Source organism: Stegodyphus dumicola, chromosome 10 (genome assembly GCF_044657685.1).
Source record: "Stegodyphus dumicola isolate Sdum_Otavi_A_Nest chromosome 10, ASM4465768v1".
Classification (NCBI taxonomy): Eukaryota; Metazoa; Arthropoda; class Arachnida; order Araneae; family Eresidae; genus Stegodyphus; species Stegodyphus dumicola.
In genome coordinates, this window is record NC_140777.1 from 128,900,240 (window position 1) to 128,920,314 (window position 20,075).

General features: G+C 30.9%; 1 protein-coding gene across 2 annotated transcripts in view; it reads left to right on the forward strand.

The window, feature by feature from the left end:
• The window catches only part of LOC118191744 (regulator of chromosome condensation-like), a 63,451-nt gene that overhangs the window by 40,551 nt on the left and 2,825 nt on the right, over positions 1-20,075 (forward strand). For both annotated transcript variants that reach the window (XM_035362587.2, XM_035362588.2), the window contains exon 8: positions 11,414-11,572. In XM_035362587.2, the coding sequence (XP_035218478.1) occupies positions 11,414-11,572 (159 nt within the window). The remainder of the gene's footprint in view (positions 1-11,413; positions 11,573-20,075) is intronic.

Sequence of the window (20,075 nt, forward strand, 5' to 3'; positions counted from 1 at the left end):
GAGGAAGTATGTGACGAAATGAGACATAAAAGAAAAAAACAACATAAAGATAGCTGTTAGTAAAGCATAAATAAAATTATCACTAAGCTTCTTTCAAATATGTCCAACTATTTTAAGAGTAAAATATCTAATGCTGCATGATAAATTTTATGAAACTGATTTTGTTCTCAAATTTGTTTTATAATTATGTTTAATAATAATGCATCCTACTTATGGATCTATTTTATTCTTAGGATGATATTACAGAAGTGGAGTTAAGGCATAGATAATATATTTAATTGAATTTATTCAGTTCCAGTTTGCTGAAAGGTCCATTATTTTATTTTATTTTATTTATTTTCTTATTTTTTATTTATTTTTTTTTTTCCGTTAATAGTCCTTAAAAGTATTTAATTTCCACGTGCAGAAATTTGTACGAACCCTGCTAAAAATGTCTGTCCCTCATCACTGTATTGGGTAAGAAATGTCAAAATTCTGTCAAGTTACTTGGTTTTGTGGACATTGTTTTTGTACTCAAACAGCACCACAACTCATGGTAACCTAAATGGTGGGAAATAGGTTTGCTCAAAATAGTTCTTGAAATTCTTCAGAAAACATTGGCAGTTTAAAGCAGGCTGGCAAGCACATGGATCACATGTTGCCCATCATCTTAAATTCTGTGACCCACCAGGCAATTTTAGATATCTCTTGAAACTTTTATTTTCATTCCATGTGTAGAATAAATATTAAATGAAAATCTGAAATAATGATCAAAAATTAAATTTTAAATTAACTGTAGATATAACACATTAAAAAAAAGTAATATAAATTGCACCAGTAGGTAATTTCAAATTCAAAGGGTAATCTTGGTTGTGTATGGAAGCTGGAAGTTGAGGCTGACTCGAGCCACTAGTTTTACGCATGCTTGGGTCTGTTGTCATTTCATTATCCACTGCATGAGCAAAGTTATTATTTCAAGTGAATTTTTGTCAGAGAATGTGTATGTTAAGAACGAAAGCTTCATCAATGCGGGAGTGGCTTCGTTAGACTGAGGAGAGAAAAATATACTCAAAGTTTACTTTACAGAGGCTGGCTATCCATCCACCCTTAATACAATTTTGTGCATGCACAAAGTAGTTGTCAAAGTAGGACTGGCTGGATAGTCTTAATATCTTTTTGAGCATGTGCAAAATAGTTGTCGAACCAGTGTTGTAGGTCACATTTGTGAAGCTTTTTATTTATGGAGCTGATAGTTAAATAAAAGTGACATCTGAAGACATCCAAAAAAAAGTATAAAAATTTATTCAAGTGAGTATATTTGTACTAATGCAAGTGAAATAAAAAATTAGTAAGAATTTAATAAAATGTTAAATTGATAAAAGCTATTATAAGTTTTCAAGTGTCGGGTTTAAGTTTAAAAAAGTTATTAAATATTTGTATTTTTACTACGGTTTTGAACTGGAACAAAACGGAAACTGAAAGGATGAATTCTAAAAAAAGAAAAGTTGTTTATGAAACAGGAAATTTAATGATCGTTGGAAAAAAGAGTATTTTTTCACAATGCTGAATTCAAAATTAAAGTGTTTAATTTGTAGAGAGATGGTCACTGTATTTAAGAAACATAATGCTAAAAAACATCATGAGACAAAAATATTGAATATGTAAAATTTCAGTAAAGAAGTAAAAAGTTTTTAGTTAACTGCATTTAAATCACATCTGAAAGCTTAAAAATTTTTACTGATTACAAGAAACTGAAAGCACAAACAGATTAGTGGAAATGTAAGGGACAGGGAAAACTTATGCATATGCTTGGAGCACTGTCAGTAGCAATACATCTGCAATAAAACAAAATGAAACTAACTCCCTTGAACACACATCGCATTAAAAGATTTTCTGAAACTGGTTTCTATCCAATATTGTGGAATTCAAGATCTTGCGAAAATTGCTGTGGAAAATGGCAAGCTTGCACAACAGAATTTGTTGTGGGCCATAAGCACACCAGCATTGGCTATCTTTATATTCAAAATTAGAGAGCATCTAAAGCTCATGGTTTTGGGAGAGGAGAAATTCAGAGATGTATGTGCATTCATATGTAAACTTCAAGTTTGATTAATGATTGACTAGTTCTTGACCAGTATCTGAAGCTTGGATGGGGAAGGTATTAAAAATGTAAGTGCAGTAGTGTGATGGATTGATTATTGATTGACAGTTGTCCCCCAATCAAGAGGAGATATATTTAAAATAATATAGTAATGTGAATTGAATTTGACAAGTGATCATTACCATTCTTAAGCACAGAATTGCGAACAAAGTAGTCATGTTTTTTGGTTTTTTCTGCAGATACTGTAAATACTAAATCCTGTTAAGGGAAGGATTATGGCTATGAAAAAGACAAGTGTGAGTGAACTTACAGCTACCTTTTTCATAATTTTGGAGATGCAAGAAAGAACCCTGTGTTAGACTGGTGAACGAAATAGATTCATTGGGTCTAAATGTTTGAAAAATGGTTTGAAGGTGTTTGAATGAATGTGCTATGTGTTTGTTATTTCTGTCAGCCATCAACAAGCTGTGTTACCAATAAAGAAATTTGCGTTGGAAAATTGTGATAATTGTAAAAATTTCATTTCTTTTAGCACGGCACCTTTAATGCTCATTTTTATGCACTGTCTTAAGCTTTTGTTAGGCCATGTAGTTTTGAAGTAGTTTGCAATTAACACCTAAAGCAAACTTTTGCAGCTGCAGGAAGTTGATGCCTCTAGATAAGTGGCGGATGCGGAATGGATACTTGCTTACCTTTGTTAGCCACCAGGTGTACCTGTCCACTGTCACTTGCACTCTCTCCTGGAGTTGTAATCCTTCAGCCAACACTGAACAGAACCGTGCCAAATGGTACATTAAAACATATTTTCAGTTTTTGAAGTTGTAACCACATGTCTCTGATTTTTGCATATTTTTTTAATTAAAAACTGTTGTATTAAATATATTTAACATGTTTTAAAAGCAACAGAATGTTCTTCAAAAATGTATGCCAGTTACAGTGAAGAGTGGCCACATTTACTTCAAAATTTCAATAGCAGCAGAGTTGATAATGGTAGCACGTGTCTTAATTTTTTTATGCTTAGCTTCTTGTGCAAAACTGTAAATAATGTGCCTTTTATATGTTATTGTGTTTGTGCTACTGAATAATTTCCCTGCAGTCTGGGAAGCACTTGAGTGTCATGTCAAGTATTGCTGGTCAATTAATTATTGCTGTACATATTACTGATGGTTTTCATCAAAAGCTGGCATCTTTGTTTTGGCCTTAAATTCTAAAACATTTTGTAGAAATGCAGTAATTTGTCAGTGAAAAGAACATTTGATTTAGATTATTCTTAAAGCAGTTGCTAAGAGAAAAGAAACAAAAACCCATTTGCAAGTAGCTTTACTGATTGATTTTCAGCTTTTAGCTTTTTGCAATGGGGCTTCTTCTTTTGGTTTTAGAATATCGCTTTGGTTGGCAAAAGCCTGTACTACTTGATTCTTGATTTCTATGACTGTCTTTAGCTTTATTCAACTCTTTTTTAACCTTCTTGTGTTCTGTTGTCATTTCTGATTTAGCTTTGTTGAAAAGCTTCGCTTTTTGCTCCTCTGCTACATCCAGTTTTTGGTGCATTTCAAGAACAACTAGTTATGCATTAATCTGCTCGTCCAGCCTTTCTTTGTAAGTTTGAATTTGTCCTTTTTTTTTCTTTGCCATTGCTCAACTTTTCTTCTTCAGCTTACTAAGCAACACTTCTAATTAGAAGTCTGTCTCTAAGGTTTTCCTTTGCTCTTCTGCTTTCTTTCTCAAAAGCTCATTTTTCTGTTATGTCCAATTTGAAGCATTCTTTAGTTTGTTTCATTTTCACTATCTGTTCTTCTCTTCTTCATTTATGTTTTTCCATATTTTTAATATTCCTAGGAGATATCTTGCTTTGTACTCTTCAAATTTATCTTTAAGTGATGTCTTAGCAGTGACTTTGTAATCTCATTCTTTCAAGTTGTTGGCTTGTTCGTGCTAAGTTCTTGGTTGCTTTGAAGTTCTTCCTGTGATCAATCTCTTCAAATGGGTGTTTGTATGCATTATTAAGAACAAAATTCTTTCTAGGTTCCATTTTTGCCTCGGTTTTGAATTTTCGTACAGCACTCTGAATTTCTATTTCATCCTGCCACTTTTTTTTATTTCATTGCTAACTTCTTTCCTATTCATAATGACATTTATTAATTCTTTGGAAATACTAACTCCGCTTTTCCTATGTTTTAATTTCTTTAAATGTTGTTTTCAATATTGACAGTCGGTAAAATAGTTTTACCTTCCTTTATTTCCAAAAAAGAATTAAAATTTCCCTCATTTCCCTGAATCATAGCTAATCCATTATTTATTAATCTAAAAGGTGTCGTCAGCCCAGAAGAGCTAGTAATTTCGCTTTGACATATTGCGTTGAAAACTGTAAATGTCGGTTCACTTTTCAAACTGTTGCCACCAAATATTACAGCGCTGTATTATATTTAAACAAATTAAATAAATGAAGAATTTGCATAAATGTATGTATGTTTCTCACATTGTGATAAAACAACAGTACCTAGAGATATCATATTTTGAATAACGTATGTTTCCATCCGAATATGGGCATCCGGAAGCCCAAATTTGGAATTTGCTTTATTGTCTAGTTCAGATTTTGTAAAACTTTAACGAATTTTTGATTAACAAACTCAACAATTTCAAAGTGAGCAATGGCAACACTATACGAGGGGGGGAATTATCTCCAGCGTACGAGACTGTGTATAGGAAATTCTAAATATATGCTCATTTTAAAATTATTTTGCAATATTGCTGTTAAACTGCATTGTATGGTTTAAGGGCAAAGAACAAGATATTTAAAAAATAAAGGTAGCCCATAAAGCATTAAAAACCGCCCCTTTTTGATGTAATGTAAAATCTGAAAGCTTTCAGATTTTTCAGTATTAAAAAGTTTAGTTTTTTTTTTTTTTTAACCTTTACAAAGATTACCCTATTTTTTTAATATTTTCTTTATTTAATTTAAGACATGAACTTTCTTCAGTGCAGTCTAACCCAACAAATGAATAATCTTTTGCATAGCCGATATGCAAAGTATCATCAACTTTAGCATATGCGATGCAGTACAAAGTCTTTAATCCGGAATGATCTATAATCCAGACCTCAAAGCAACAAACTTTCTTCGCATGCGTTTACGCATGTGCGTTTAATGTATAACAGACGGTATAAGCTAGGCTAAAATTATCTAATTATCTATTTCAGTTAATGTTGCAGATTGCGCTGTTCCTTAATCTTCTAATTGGATCTGGCTTATTATTTTTTGCAGACTGTTAGAGCAATTTTATAAAAAGTAAGCTTGATTTTTCATAAATTCAAAAAGAGTTTTTGATTTTGGAGATTTCGATTATGTCAAAAAGAGTTTCCGATTCTGGAGCTGCCAAAGGATCTACAAAGCGAAAGCATGTTTCGATGTCCATCAAACAAAAAGTGGAATTGCTGCAAAAAATGGATAAAGTGCGTGAAGAAAGTGACAGAGAGGTTAGTGAAAACAAAAAAATTTCGATTGACAAGTTAGTCGGTATTCGCGGCACAGCAATTACAGGGCTTGAACAGTGGAACTTTGTAACTGAACAAGAAATTATGTCTGTTTATAGAATTAAAGAGAAAGTATTAGCACATAAAACGAAGCAACTTAAACAACTTACATTAAAAGAAATGTTTAATAAAGTAAACAAATAAATATTAAGCTTTTTTTTTTTTTTTTTTTTTTTTTTTGTGTGTGTGTAAATTTTGATATCCTTTAGATCATAATTGCTCTTTATTTCATAAATTACGGTTTCATATTTTTAATTGTATAATTTCTGCGTGTCAGCTTACCAGATTTAAATTGATGATCTATAATCTGGAATCGCCTAAGTCCTGACGAGTCCGGATTAAAGACTTTGTACTGTATATGGTAAATTTGTGAATGTTCGTCCAATCAATAAATCAACTAGGGGAGTTGAATCTGGCTCTATTAATACTGGAATATCTTTTGTCATTATGTCATCAATTTTTAAATCTGCAAATGCTGTGCCAAGACTTTTTATCAGATAGTTTTGATTTCCAAAACCAAATACTCTTTTCTGCAAGATGAAATATTTATTCCCAGACTTTTGGCAACTTTCTCTAAGAAGACATGTTGATGCTCATGTGTTAAACAAAAAAGACATAATATGAGAATTATTAATTGAAGCATTCTTCAAGTATATATCAGCTGCTACAGAAGAATCATCAAGGTCATGCACATTTACTGGAATTTCTTTGTATTTTAAGTGCAGTATTTTTTTTATGCCCCTTCATTCCACATATTTTACAGGGATACTGACAGTCCTTTGAATATGACCAAAAAGATTACATGCAAAATATTTAGGTGTACCATGATTATTCTGAAGAGAAGAAATTAAATAATTTTTTTATTATGACTGTATTTATGCATAGGTGCAATATCTTTTTCATAGTATTTATGTCTTCTCATCATATCTCTGTTTTCTGATTTTTATTTGAATCAAATCCACTCAAGTTGCGATAATTTATCACTCACGGAATGTTTATAGAATCATCCCAAGACCATAACTTAGAACTGCTTTTAATTTCATTGCTTATTTTTATTCCTGACCTTTACATATTTAGACCATACGTACCATTTATGTACGTATTAATAAAAAGTTCCCTCTTAGAATTTGCAACCCCCCTTTTTTTCAATTAATTACCATAACTAATTCTTTTAAAGGATTGAAATAATTTATTTTTAACCCTGCTAACCATTCATCAAGATACAAATTTTGAAATCAAAATCTGCCCATGTATTTTTTAATCCCTAATGTGATTAATAAATTTCTGGTGAAATTTTTTGGGGCTTAACTTAAAATGCTTTAATTATAAGTTCTTAACAAATTCGTATTCATTAGCTTGTTCTTCATTTACACCACCTATTTGGCTTGACGTTCGAATATTATTAAGAATGAAGATACGTCTCCATCCGTTAAATCGAATTTTTGCATAAGACTTTTCAAATCAGTACATTTCTAGTTTTTTGGTGTGGTTATATTACTTTTCAATGATGTTTAGAGTATATTTTATTTTCATTTAAAAATTTTAGTTTTTACAATTCAAAATTCTTTTGTTTTCCCTAATGAAATTTTAAGTCATTTTAAGTTAAGCCCCAAAAAAATTTCACCAGAAATTTATTAATCATATCTTTAGTTTCTAATTGTATTTGTTTTTCACGCTCTTGAAATTCTTGCAGTCTTTGTTTTGCCTATTCTGCAATTAATTGTAATCTTTCATTTTCTTCTTAAGTCTTTCCTCAATAATCTTGTTTTACAATTAGTCAATCAAAATTTGTACTATTAGTGATGATGTTTTTAATCGTAACCACTGTGCTGTCTGGTGGAACCTTCGGCCCAACTTCTTACGCAAGTTAAGTCATTTTTATATCCTTTGCCAAGAAAAAAAAAGTTTTAGATACATTTGAAAGCTTTAAAAATAGAATGAAATATTTGCCTTTTCCATTTTTGCATCAGACCTTCAATAGCATTCAAGTATGACATTGGCATCCCACTTCTGAAATTTGTTGACTCTAAGCTTTTTCTTGCATGTATCCACTGTGTGTATCGTTTTAATTATTTTTCAGGAACAACAAACACTTCATTTGAAAAACCCATAAGTGGTTAGCATCGCCCCTTCCTTGTGGTTACATTTCGTCTCTCATATTTACATAATTACCTGTACTTTTTTAATGATCTTGATGTCATCTGTTGAACTGTTGGAAATTGCCAACTCAAGTCTTAAATTTTTAACGCAATAAACCTTACCTGTCAATTTCAGTTAAATCTAAACCAATGTGTGAGAAGTGAAGGAAAATAAAATGTACCTGAACTACCAAAATTATTTCATGAGTGCTTTCAAAGGCCAATGTTTATCATTTAAGTGATTTAACCAGTGCTTTGAAGGTTAGCTATCTGCTCATTAACCTACATTACTTCAGCTCTTCCACCGAGTAAATTCACTTTCTTTGTCACTGGTGCAAGATTGAACAATGTGCTTCAAGTGTAGGTGCGAGAAAATTATTTCGAATTGCTTCGCCAAATCACATTTATATTATAAATAACCTAGTAACTCATTTTATTCTGAAATTGAGCATGTGAAGTTATTTTCTTAACATATTGGTTTTTAACAAAAGGAAGCACTGTTTGATGAAAATATCAGACTAAAATTTGTAAGTACCAGAAATTCATTTTTGTATAATGTACTTTTAATGTTTTTCCATGATTTATTTGTAATGCTTTTAACGTTGTTTTTATATGCATGAGTTAAAGAATTTACTGAGTTTTGACTAAATTGTAAATGAAGACTAGATCTCAGACCTTAAAAATGTCCCATGAAAAATCGGAAATTGTGTCCATAGATAAGGATAAATTTGCCTGTCTGATATTTGATCCCCAAAAAGATCTTCCCATGGATATGTATTTTATATTTTTTGAAAAGAGATGTTGTGCAAAAGGAATTTCTGACAAAAAGAAATAGCGTTACTTCCAGATTTTTTAAAAGACAAGGCCTGATCTGTTATATATGTGAATGTATCAAAAGAGAATTAAGGTGCTATTGCTAGTTTAAAATAATTTAAATTAGCAACGTGAATTAATTTCTTTTCTCTATTCTAAAAATAGTAATATCTCTTTGCAGTGCGCTATTTTAAAATTAATCCATGTCATATGACTTACATAATTCTGATGATGTAAACGGAACTAAAACTCAAACAGCCAATAATAATTTTACAGCAATTATTGAATGTAGTGAGAACCAGAACTAACTCGGTCTGATTTAAAATTTCATCCTGAACATAATGCACTTGCTTTTCACTAGCTGGACTGCTATCTGCTGCTCTTTCCTTATTGCAAATCTATCATAAATGTAAACATTTTGAAAATAGGCAAAAATAATGTGCTAAGTTGTTTGCGGCTGCAGCATGCTTACTGAAAATAAATCTGCCTTGGTTGCCAGTTTCTTGTTCGTTATGGCTTAGCATTCTACAAATATGACTATCAAAATTCTTGCCCTTCATTACAGATTCAACCTTCTACATTCTACACCATCAATATTGTAAAATTCTTTTTTTATCACACAAACACACATATATATATAAAATATGTCATATTAATTTTTATTAACTAATAGAATATGAGATTAAACAAACTCCCGTTTTCCTGATTCTTGAATCAGATAAGAGACGTTTCCTTAATTTTTAGTATACAGTCAAAAGTCGTTAATTCAGACACCTATAATCCGGACCTCAAAGCTACAAACTTTCTGCGCGACGCATGCGCGTAAGACCTTTACGACTGTGAATATGCGTGTGCGCATGCGCATAATACGTTTACGCATGTGCGTTTAATGTATAACGGAGGGTATAAGCTAAGCTCAAATTATCTAATTCAGTTAATGTTGCAGATTGTGTTGTTCCTTAATCTTCGAATTGGATCCGGCTTATTTTTTGAAGACTGTTAGAGCAATTTTATAAAAGTAAGCTTGAACTTTCGATTATGTCAAATAGAATTTCCGATATATATTTACTGATATGTAAAGGATCTACAAAGTGAAACTATGTTTAGCAGTCCATTAAACAAAAAGTGGAATTGCTGCAAAAAAATGGATAAAGGCATATTCCTTTGTTTATCTAACCATTCCGAAATCTGTTTATCAATTTCACGCTGCTCTGCGGCGAGGGGGGGAAACGTCGCGGCGCGCAATGAATTGGAAGTTGATCTGTCAGCACTATCCTTATCTTCGGGGCAGATGTTTTTATTTTATTTGGCTTATAATTCCTTTGAAATGTAGTATTTCATCTCGATGTACTCTCTTTGATATGATTTAAATCAAATTCCTCGTCATTATAATTTTCTTCCGATAGTGAAGAAAGTGACACAGAGGTTATTGAAAACAAAAAAATTTCGATTGACAAATTAGTCGGTATTCTCGACACAGCAATTATAGGACTTCAACAAACGGAACTTCGTAACTGAAGAAGAAATTATGTCTGTTTATAGAATTAAAAGAAAAAGTATTATCACATAAAATGAAGCAACTTAAACAACTTACATTGAAAGAAATGTTTAATAAAGTAAACAAATAAATATTAAGCTTTTTTTTTTTTTTTTTTGTGTGTGTGTGTGTGTGTGTGTGTGTAAATTTTGATACCCTTTAGATCATAATTGTTCTTTATTTCATAAATTACGGTTTTATATTTTTAATTTTATAATTTCTGCATGCCATCTTACCAGATTTAAACTGATGATCTATAATGCGGAAAAATCGATAGTCCGGAATCGCTGAAGTCGTGACGAGTCCGGATTAATGACTTGACTGTATATTCTTTTGTAATGATTGTATAGTTTTTTTTTTTTTTTTTTTTTTTTTTTTTTTTTTAAGAAAGAGAAACTTTTGCATACATTATAAAAAAAATTAAATGTATTATTCTTTAGGAAAAGGAAACTCGTTACTAAATATTTACATTTTCGCTAAACTTAGCTTGTGTGCTTTCATAAGTGCATATATAAATTGTGGTCTGAGTTGCCAAAAGATAAAAATATTTTTTTAGCCCAAAGGGGCTATAGCTCAGAAGGGCTATTAGTCTTGAAATGGCATTTTGTGTTGAATTACTAAAAGTGTTATATCACTTTGCAGATTGTTGCCACGAAATAGTATCACCGTGTGTTATAGTTAAAGAAATTAAATAATGGGGAATCTGCATGAATGTATGTATCTTTCTCACATTGTGAAAAACCATTTCAACACTGCAGCCATCAAATTTGAAATATGAGCAACCTGGAAGCCCGAATGTGGAATTTGTTTTATTGCCTATTTCATATTTTGTTAACTCAGTAATTTAAATGTGAGCATTGGCGATACCGTATGAGAGAAAAGCATTTTTATCACCATCGGGTGAGACTGTCTATCGGAAATTCTTAAGATAAGCCATTTAATATTTCAAAATGTGTATGTGTGAATGAAATGAAAAAAGTGCTCCTTTGGGTGTAGTATAAATCTGAAAGCTTTCAGATTTTTATTTTTTTATTTGCTGTTAATACAAGTATATATGCTTTTAGTTACAGCTTAATTTTCTGAAGTATCAGAAGGAGTTAAAAATAAATTTTAATTATCAGTTGTCGCTGCATTTCAGAATTTCTGAGATAAAACAATGTGAATTCTGAAGCAATTTTAATAAAAATGTTTTACTTATTAATATAATTATTTTATTTTTGATCAGTCGCTTTGATAAAGAAATATTAATGAATTATTTTATCATACTTTTCCTGTAAAATATATGTTATTGTAGTCATAATTTTCTCCACTTAGGTCTAGTTTATGCTCTTGGGCGTCATGATTATGGAAGACTAGGACTTGGTGAAAATTGTGATGAAAAATCCAATCCAACAATAGTTTCAACATTAGAAAATGAAAAGTGTACTGACATATCTTGTGGAAACTGTGTGTCCTTTGCTGTCTCAAACCAAGGTACATGAATGTTTATTACATATCACAAAAGTTGATTGCCGTGTTAGGTACTAACCTTTTAATCAAATTTTAATACAATTAAGTTCATTTGTACCAACTAAAATTTAGATCAAATTATTTACTGTTAGTACTTAAAGCCAGCAATGCAATTTTACATTAACTTTTGAATGTTAATTGTTCAAATGTGGAAAGTCTGGTTGTAAGTGGCCAGTTAAAGAGACCAGCTATGTTTGTTTACATTAGCTTCCTCTCCTTCCCTCCAACAGATCTTAAAACTGTGTTCAGTTCAAAAGGACACAGGATGCCATGTAGTTGTGTTTAAAAACAGATCAGCTTAAAATGCATGTATGCATCACCCGTCCTGTGAGAGCAATCTACAGTGGTGCATGAGTAGGGTGCCGGACTGTAAGAGGTTTGTGTGGGATGCCCATCTGGAAAGGGTTAATATTTAATTTATTATATTTAAATTTTGGTTTGCTTCCCATTTTTTATTTGAGACAAATGCCTGTCTCAGATTTAGTGTAGCTATGATGTTTTAGGTGAGTAAGTACAGTATCACTCGTATAATGTGGTTTCACTCTTATGTGATAAGAAAATTGGGGAAACCCTTATGTAGTGCTACAGTATGGTTTCATTCAAGCATATAATTAAATACGTGTAAACCCTCTTATAACATTTTATGCGTGTATATTTTTCAATAACCTGATTTTTATTCTAAATATTTACAAAAATAAGTTGTCTGACATTTCTAGCTAATTTTTATTTGTATTTATTTTTTATGGCTGCCATTTTTTACTTCCTTGTATGAAATAAAAAGGAAGTATTGTAATCACGAAAAATTTCTGGTATCATATTTCAATGAAAATATCCATTCTGACCGCTATCGAGTGCAATTTAACGATGTTTTTGCATGACATCTGTATGTAAGGACAGAATAAAGGACTCTTTCTCCCAAAAAATTTATAAAACTGATTTAAAATGTACTCTGAAGACAATTTTTCGTGGTGTCTTTACATACGTATGTATGTATGTATCTCATATAACTCAAAAATGGGTAGCCTCAAGTTGAAATTTTGTATATAGGATTGTTATAATGTATTGTTATAATGATTGTTATAATGTATCTTTAATTGAATTTAATTTTTTTTAAAATTCGGTGAATAAATGGTATGTACATCTATATGCACCGTTATGTGCATATAGATGTACACGTCTTTTTTGGTAGCAAACGGCCACACCAAAAGTTTATATACATATATATACTCACTCTGTTACTCGGCTTCAGGAGCTCAGTTTCTTTTTCTTTTATATGTTGCATGTGTCCATTATATGTAAATTGTGCATTTTTTGCTTTAAAAATGAGTGAATTATGTTCTTATTTTCCAGTTAAGGTTCTTATGCCTTTAGTTAACCTGCATGTTATAGCTGTAGAATTATCAACAATTGAAAAGTTGTTTAAGTGCAGCTAGCTAAGCCTAATTTTAGTTTGCCATAGCAGCTATATTTGTTTACATTTGAAACTTAGCAGAATAGTGGATTTGTCGCCAATCTAGAGAAACTAAGCTTCGTAACAACAAAGTAACGTCTTCTTTTATTATTGAAAATTAAATTATGCTTAATCCATTCTGGAATTATCATGTAAGTTATTAAATTATCCCACATATTGACTCAGCATAACGTTCACAACAAATGAAGTCAATTTCTACGCCTTCAGTGTCTTTTTGCGAAGTGAGACCAAATGTAAACTTTCAGTTATGTGCACCGAAAAATCTGTCTTCTTACACCCTGGCTGAATTGCTTGTTTATGTGTAGAAACTGTAATTTTAGTTGTAATTTTTTTTTTAAATTATTTTAACTGTATTTGGCGATTTATGTTTTTTTATATCTTTAAATTTTTACTGGAGATATTTTGTGTTTTTATTTCTTTTTGCCTTGCCGCGAAGTGAGAACTGAATTAATTGAATGAGAAATACATCTCTAATGAAATTCGAGAAAATAAGTGTATTAGAGGAAAATACACTGTTGCCAGTCTGTTTCAGACAGAGGAGAATGTTTATGAGTAGCGCATGTGCATTAGGTAAGCAGCGCTGAGTAGTCTTTGAAAATTGTTTAATTTCTTTTATACATCGCTTTAGATTTATTATAGTATTTGAATAGAACATGTGGCAACAATTAGATAATTCTTCAGATGATATAAATTTTGTGGATTCTGAGTTATAAAATGAATGGTATGCAACACTGTTAAGTGAATCTAGCGCCACAGTATCGTTATGGTAAATTAATATAGTTAATTTAAGAAAGCATATTTATTGGATTGTAGTTTATGTGCTGTTAACAAAGTAGATTTAATTCAATAAGTTTAAATGAAATGCAGGAAAAATGTGTATAATTTAATATTCCGTACAAGGAAATCGTGGTGTAAACATCAGATTTTTTTTCCCAAAAACATTTTCTAGCATTTTGCTCTTACAGAATTGGTTGTTATTATGTTTTCTTTTGAATTTTAGACCTTGCACTTCGAAAGGCTTAGAGGGATTTGAAAGCAAGATCTATAAATCTACAGTTTCCAGAAAAATATGATGAAATGAAAAGTGTCTTCATGGTATTAACATGCAATGGGCTTGTTATAGCATACTTGTTTTTATTTTTGGAAGAACAGTCAAAACAAAATTATTTGAATTATCTCATTTTGATCCCAGAAGTCTTTCTCTTAACTTGTTTATCTTCCTTTTATTTTCTCATCTTGACACAAGCAATTATAAACAGCAAAGAAGTTGAAAACCGATGATCTATTAAAATATTTATATGTATCAGTGCACTATGTCTACCTCAGTCCCTGCCCTAAATTTTAAAAATTTTGCTGTTCCTAAGTTTTGCTGCTCGGTGCTTCACTAAATTCTAAAAATTCTGCCACTCTGTTTCTAATGCCAATCTTGACCTTATATCATTTCATATTTATTCTCAATTCTCATATTAAAGAAATAGAATCAACAGTTTCTTCAATACATTCTAAGTAGAGTCAGTTCTTTAGAATAAGACATAATAATCTTTAATTAATCTGAAAATTTTAAAATGTTGAGGAAACTCATTGAAGAAGAAATTACTCTTATAAGGAGAGAAAATTATTCTTAAAGGGTATATTTTTTAAACATTAACATATTAGGAGATAAAGCAAAAACTAGTGGGAACATTGATTTGTTTAGTGAAGCAAATAGAAAAGATGCTAAAAAGAAGGAAATTTATGTAAATTAGATAAAATATTTGGAAAATTTCTGAATTGAAAAAACGCATAAACATTTTGTTGCTAGAAGACATAAGCATTTTGTAACTTTTAATTATTATATTAATGTCATTTTGGAATTAAAATCATAAATTGTAACTGCTGTAGTGCTTTTTAATATATATTTTTTAGGAATAAAAAAAAGTTTTAAATTATAACCATGTGAACCTACTATGACCAAGAGTATCTAGCTATGTAATGTATATAACAGGGGTGGCCAAAATTTGAGATTTTTCGTGAGCTGCAATTAAATACATATTTAAAAGGTATGCAAAAAAGGTATTAAAAATTTTTTTACAGAAATTATATTTATTGAAAACATAGAAATAAAAGTACAAAATATGTGTATTGAATTTAAATATTAAAAATTCAACACATTTATTTTACTTCTCTTGATAATTCTTTAATTGAATTTAATTTTCTTGAAATTTGGTGAATAATTGGTGACAGCACTTCTCAGTAATTCTTTGAGATGCTGGTGAGTTAATACTGATCGGTGTTTGGATTTCACGAATTTTAAAGTGGAATAAAATGATTCACATAAGTGCGTTGTTCCGAATATTGAAATAATTCAACAAGCAGCTTTTTTTAATTCAGGATGCTTCGATTCTAGTACAAATTTCCAAAATTCAGTAATCGGCCTCGACGTATATTTTAAATGTAAAGCTTTATCTTCTTGCGCCTCTATTAATTCTAATTCTCCAGATGCTTTTTGGGTCATAATTATATGGAAAATGGAAAACTCACCTTGAATTATGTTAATTTCAAATGGATTCAGAAAAAAATCTAGAGATGTTTAAAATATTTCAAGTCTTGAAATCTATTTTGGAATTCCGCCAATATTCCTTTTAGCTTTTTTATATACTCGTTGAGTTTTTGTTGTTTAATATCGGACAAAATTTTTTTAATTTGAGGAAAATGACAAAATGTTTTATTTTTAATGTCCTTTTTTTAAAAAATTGTAATTTACTTTGAAAACTAAAGAGGTCAGATATTATTTTATCTTTTCCCTGCAATTGTAAATTCAGTGTTTGCAAATGTTCCATGACATCAGTCAAAAATATTAAGTTTGTAACCACTCATCATCGTATGTTCTCGGGGAATTATGCAGTGAATTGGTGTGAATTATGGAATTTGAGCTCTTAAAAGCCCAATAAGACCGATTTTTTTACCCAGCATTGTTGGAGCTCCATCGGTTGCAATGCTTACAAGTTTATTAAGAGGCACATCAAAAGTTTTAAATATGGAATCTAATGCATTTTTAATATTGACACAGCGAGTTGACTCTTGAAGTGCTACTAAATCTAATAATTCTTCTTTAGCAACGAAGTTAGGTGAAACAAAACGGATGAAAACTGCCAATTGCAGAAGATCTGTGAAGATCTGTCGATTCGTCAAGGGCTAAGCTGAATGCAATACAGTTCTTCAAATCATTTTAAAATTATATTCAAGAGATGTATTAATTGCAGTTATGCGTCGTTTGGTTGTGTGTCTCGAGATGGGAATTTGCGAAACAACTTTGTGCAATGTGCAATGCTGCATTATTTGGATCTAAAACTTTAAGTACATCTTCCAAGTTTTTTTTTTTTTTTTTTTTTTTTAATAAACTCTCTCTCTCTCTTTCCATACGGGCGTTTTGCACGAGCAGTATTCCAGGTAATAACAAAACTGGCTTCAGTCACATTATTAGCTTGATTGCTAAAGGTCATCAAAATAGACTGTTGTGTATTTAAATTTGATTTTAAAGAAGCAAGTTTATCTGATCTTAATTTGGAATTTTGTGGATACTGAGTAGAAAACTGAGGATGATTGGTTTCAGAATGCTGACGTAAATTGCTAGCTTTATAATTTTTTACTATAAAATTATAAATAACACATAATGCTTTAAAACTTCTATTTTCTTGCTCGTATTTTTTTTAATTTATTTATTTTCATTCTCTGTCATATTTTTAAAAGAACTAGAAATAAAGAAAGAAATTTAGAAAATACAAGTTTTGTGTTATTAAAACAATAACACGTGTTACATACTATGAAACAAATTATAGTTAACTTACCAAAAATTCCAGATTGCAAATTATATCCGTAGCAAGAGTGATACAAATTGTTTAATCCAGAGCACAATGTCAACTGTCCATGGCAATGAAAGTTTACAAATTGAAAATCGGTCTGGAGTCGGTCGATTACGTAGATCATCATTCATTGAGAAGTAATCGGCTGGACAAGGCCTTGACTCCCATATGTTTCTCATAATTCCCGATGCAGTTGAAGGGGAAGAAAATCCAATGAACAGAACTGTTACGCTACTGTTTATGTTCGTTCGTGCAGTTTTCAATGAGTCATATCATTCTTAACTTGGACGGAAATGAAACTGGTTACAGCATTGCACTTAGTCTTTCATATTTGTTGTCAGTAATTTAAAAGACGTTTTGAAACACATACGGAACAATAATTTTTTTTTTAATAGAATAACACAAAATTGAAAAGGAACTCTGGTACATTTATTGAGAGCCGCAAATGATCCTTCAAAGAGCCGCAGGGTGGCGACCTCTGGTATATAAAGTAATATAATAACCGTCAAGATTGCAAGTTATCCTGGTTCAAGAAACATTAATTCAAATTACACATAACATCACAAAGATAAGTGAACATTACGAATCAGGTTTCAAAACTTGCAAGTTTATTCAAGTCTAACACGCATTCAACTGGTAGTGCCAGATCCAAGAACAAGAAGTATTTATCATGAAAGATTTATGCCCTCTTTGGTGATTAAAATATATTGCCACGTAAAATTTCTTACACACTGGGCCCGGCTGAACAGTAGTTCAGAATAATCAAGATTATCAGCGATACATTAACATTCTCAAGAATTATTTTCTAGAATCATTATACATTTCAATACAAATTCAAGTTTTTTTAATCAAGAAATGTCACATAAACATCAAGAACATATAAACTTACCATACGTTTCAAGAATATCAAGTAAATTTTCATTCATCAAGGATTATTGTTATAACATTCCTGTTCAAGCATCAGGAATTTAAATCAAGAATTTATATAACTCAGGATAATATTAAGCAAATAACATTTCAATTATCTAACGAAAATACTAGAATTGTTACAAAAAACCTCTCTCTCTCTTTTTTTTTTTTTTTTTTCAGAATTAAATTAAATTTTAAATACACTTATATATTTCTACAACCTTAAAATTTTCTAATATATACATTTCTTTAAATATTAAATATACAATACTTTAAATAGCATTAAGATTACATTTTCAGTAGGAAATATACTATCACACAATATTAATACTCTTAGCATTCTATCTTAACTAATAACTGTAAAGGTCTCTTTATAATGCCTTTTTCACAACTGTGAATTAGTCCATCTCTACCAGTAAAAATTTTGAAAACCTTTCCTAATCTCCACATGTTATGTGGTAAATGTTCATCGTGTATTATGACGATATCGTTCACACTCAAGTCGTGTTTTGCACGGTAATTGTTCACACAATTTGCAGATTTCAGATTCAACAAATAATCTTTATAAAAGATTTTCCAAAAGTTATTTAATAATTTTTCACAATATAAAAGAGCTTTTAAAAAAATTTCTGCATACTTTGAGTGTATTTGACAGGAGGCAAAATAGCAAGTTTCTGCCCTAGCAGAAAATGAGCAGGTAACAGAACTTGGGACTCATTATCTTGGACGTAAGTAAAGGGTCGACGATTTATCACTGCGTCAATTTCAGTCAGTACAGTTTCCAATTCTTCAGGTAGCAGTGATATACTACCAAGAATTTTTCTTAATATTATTTTGACGGATCATACAAATCTCTCGTAAAATCCACCACCCCACCAGGCTCCTCTTTCGATGATATACCTCCATTGAATGCCCTTTGCTGCATAATAATTCTTGACATCGGAATGGCTTAATACCTGCCACATCTTTCTGAGCATTGCATCAGCTGCCTTGAATGTATGCATGTTATCTGAGTATATTAAAGAGCACAGCCCTCTTCTTGATATGAATTGACGAAAAGCAAGTAGGAAAGATTTAGTTGTGAGATCTTTTGTTAGTTTAAGATGAATGCCTTTAGTTACTGACTGCGCAGGTAAATAATAGGATATAATACTTTGTATCTTCATTTTTCACAAAAAGTGGGCCTGCATAATCCAGTCCTGTAACATCAAAAGGATTTGCTTTTTCAATCCTAGATGGGGGTAATGGCGCTATGATTTGTCGCATAGGTCTGGAGTTTTAACGCCGACACAGTTCACAGTTTCTTATGATACGTTTCACATTTTGTCTGGATCTAATTATCCAATATTTTTCACGGAGGAACATGAGAGTACTAGCTACACCTGTGTAAAGAACTCGTTCATGTGCATCTCGTATCAGAAGATTTGTAAAATGAGTTTTTGAAGGAATAATTATAGGATGCTGTTCATAAAAACTTTTGATTTTTGTAGTCTTCCTCCTACTAACAAAACTCCTTCCTCACTTAGAAAAGGATTCAGTTCATAAATTTTTGATTTTTTTAAAATTAACTGTCCGGACTTTAAACTATTAATTTCATCAGAAAAATTTTCATATTGAACTTCTTTTATCAAATGTAATTCTACGACAAAGAGTTCTTCTGCAATCAAGGGTCCTGTTTTCTTGTCAGTTTTATTTTTCAGATTGTGGATAAATCTAAATATCCATGCAGTCACTCTAATAGCTCTAATTAATTTACTATATTTTTCAAGATCCTACAGAGAATTAGATTTTTCTGCAATAATAGATGGTAGTATTGTGGTATCATTTATACACTTTTTTCGCTCTAATTCAGCATCAGAAAATTCCGTTGTCGCAATAAATTTACTAGGCCAAGCACTCGTTGATTCAACTAACCAGTCTGGTCCAAACTGACATAATCTGGAAGACAACAAATATTCGTCTGAACATCCTCGAGATAAAATGTCCGCTGGATTGGACTTCCCATTACAGTGTCTCCAGTTATTTGGGCAAGTTAATGATTGTATTTCAGATACTTGATTTTTTACAAACATTTTCCATTGTTCAGGAACACTATGAATCCAGTGAACCACTTTAATACTATCAGTCTACAGATAGATATTTTCTTCATGAATTGAAAACAGCTCTTTTAAATTTTTAGCAAGTCTTGCCGATGTTAATGTTCCTAACAACTCTTGCCTTGGTAGTGCGAGTTTTTGTTTTATTG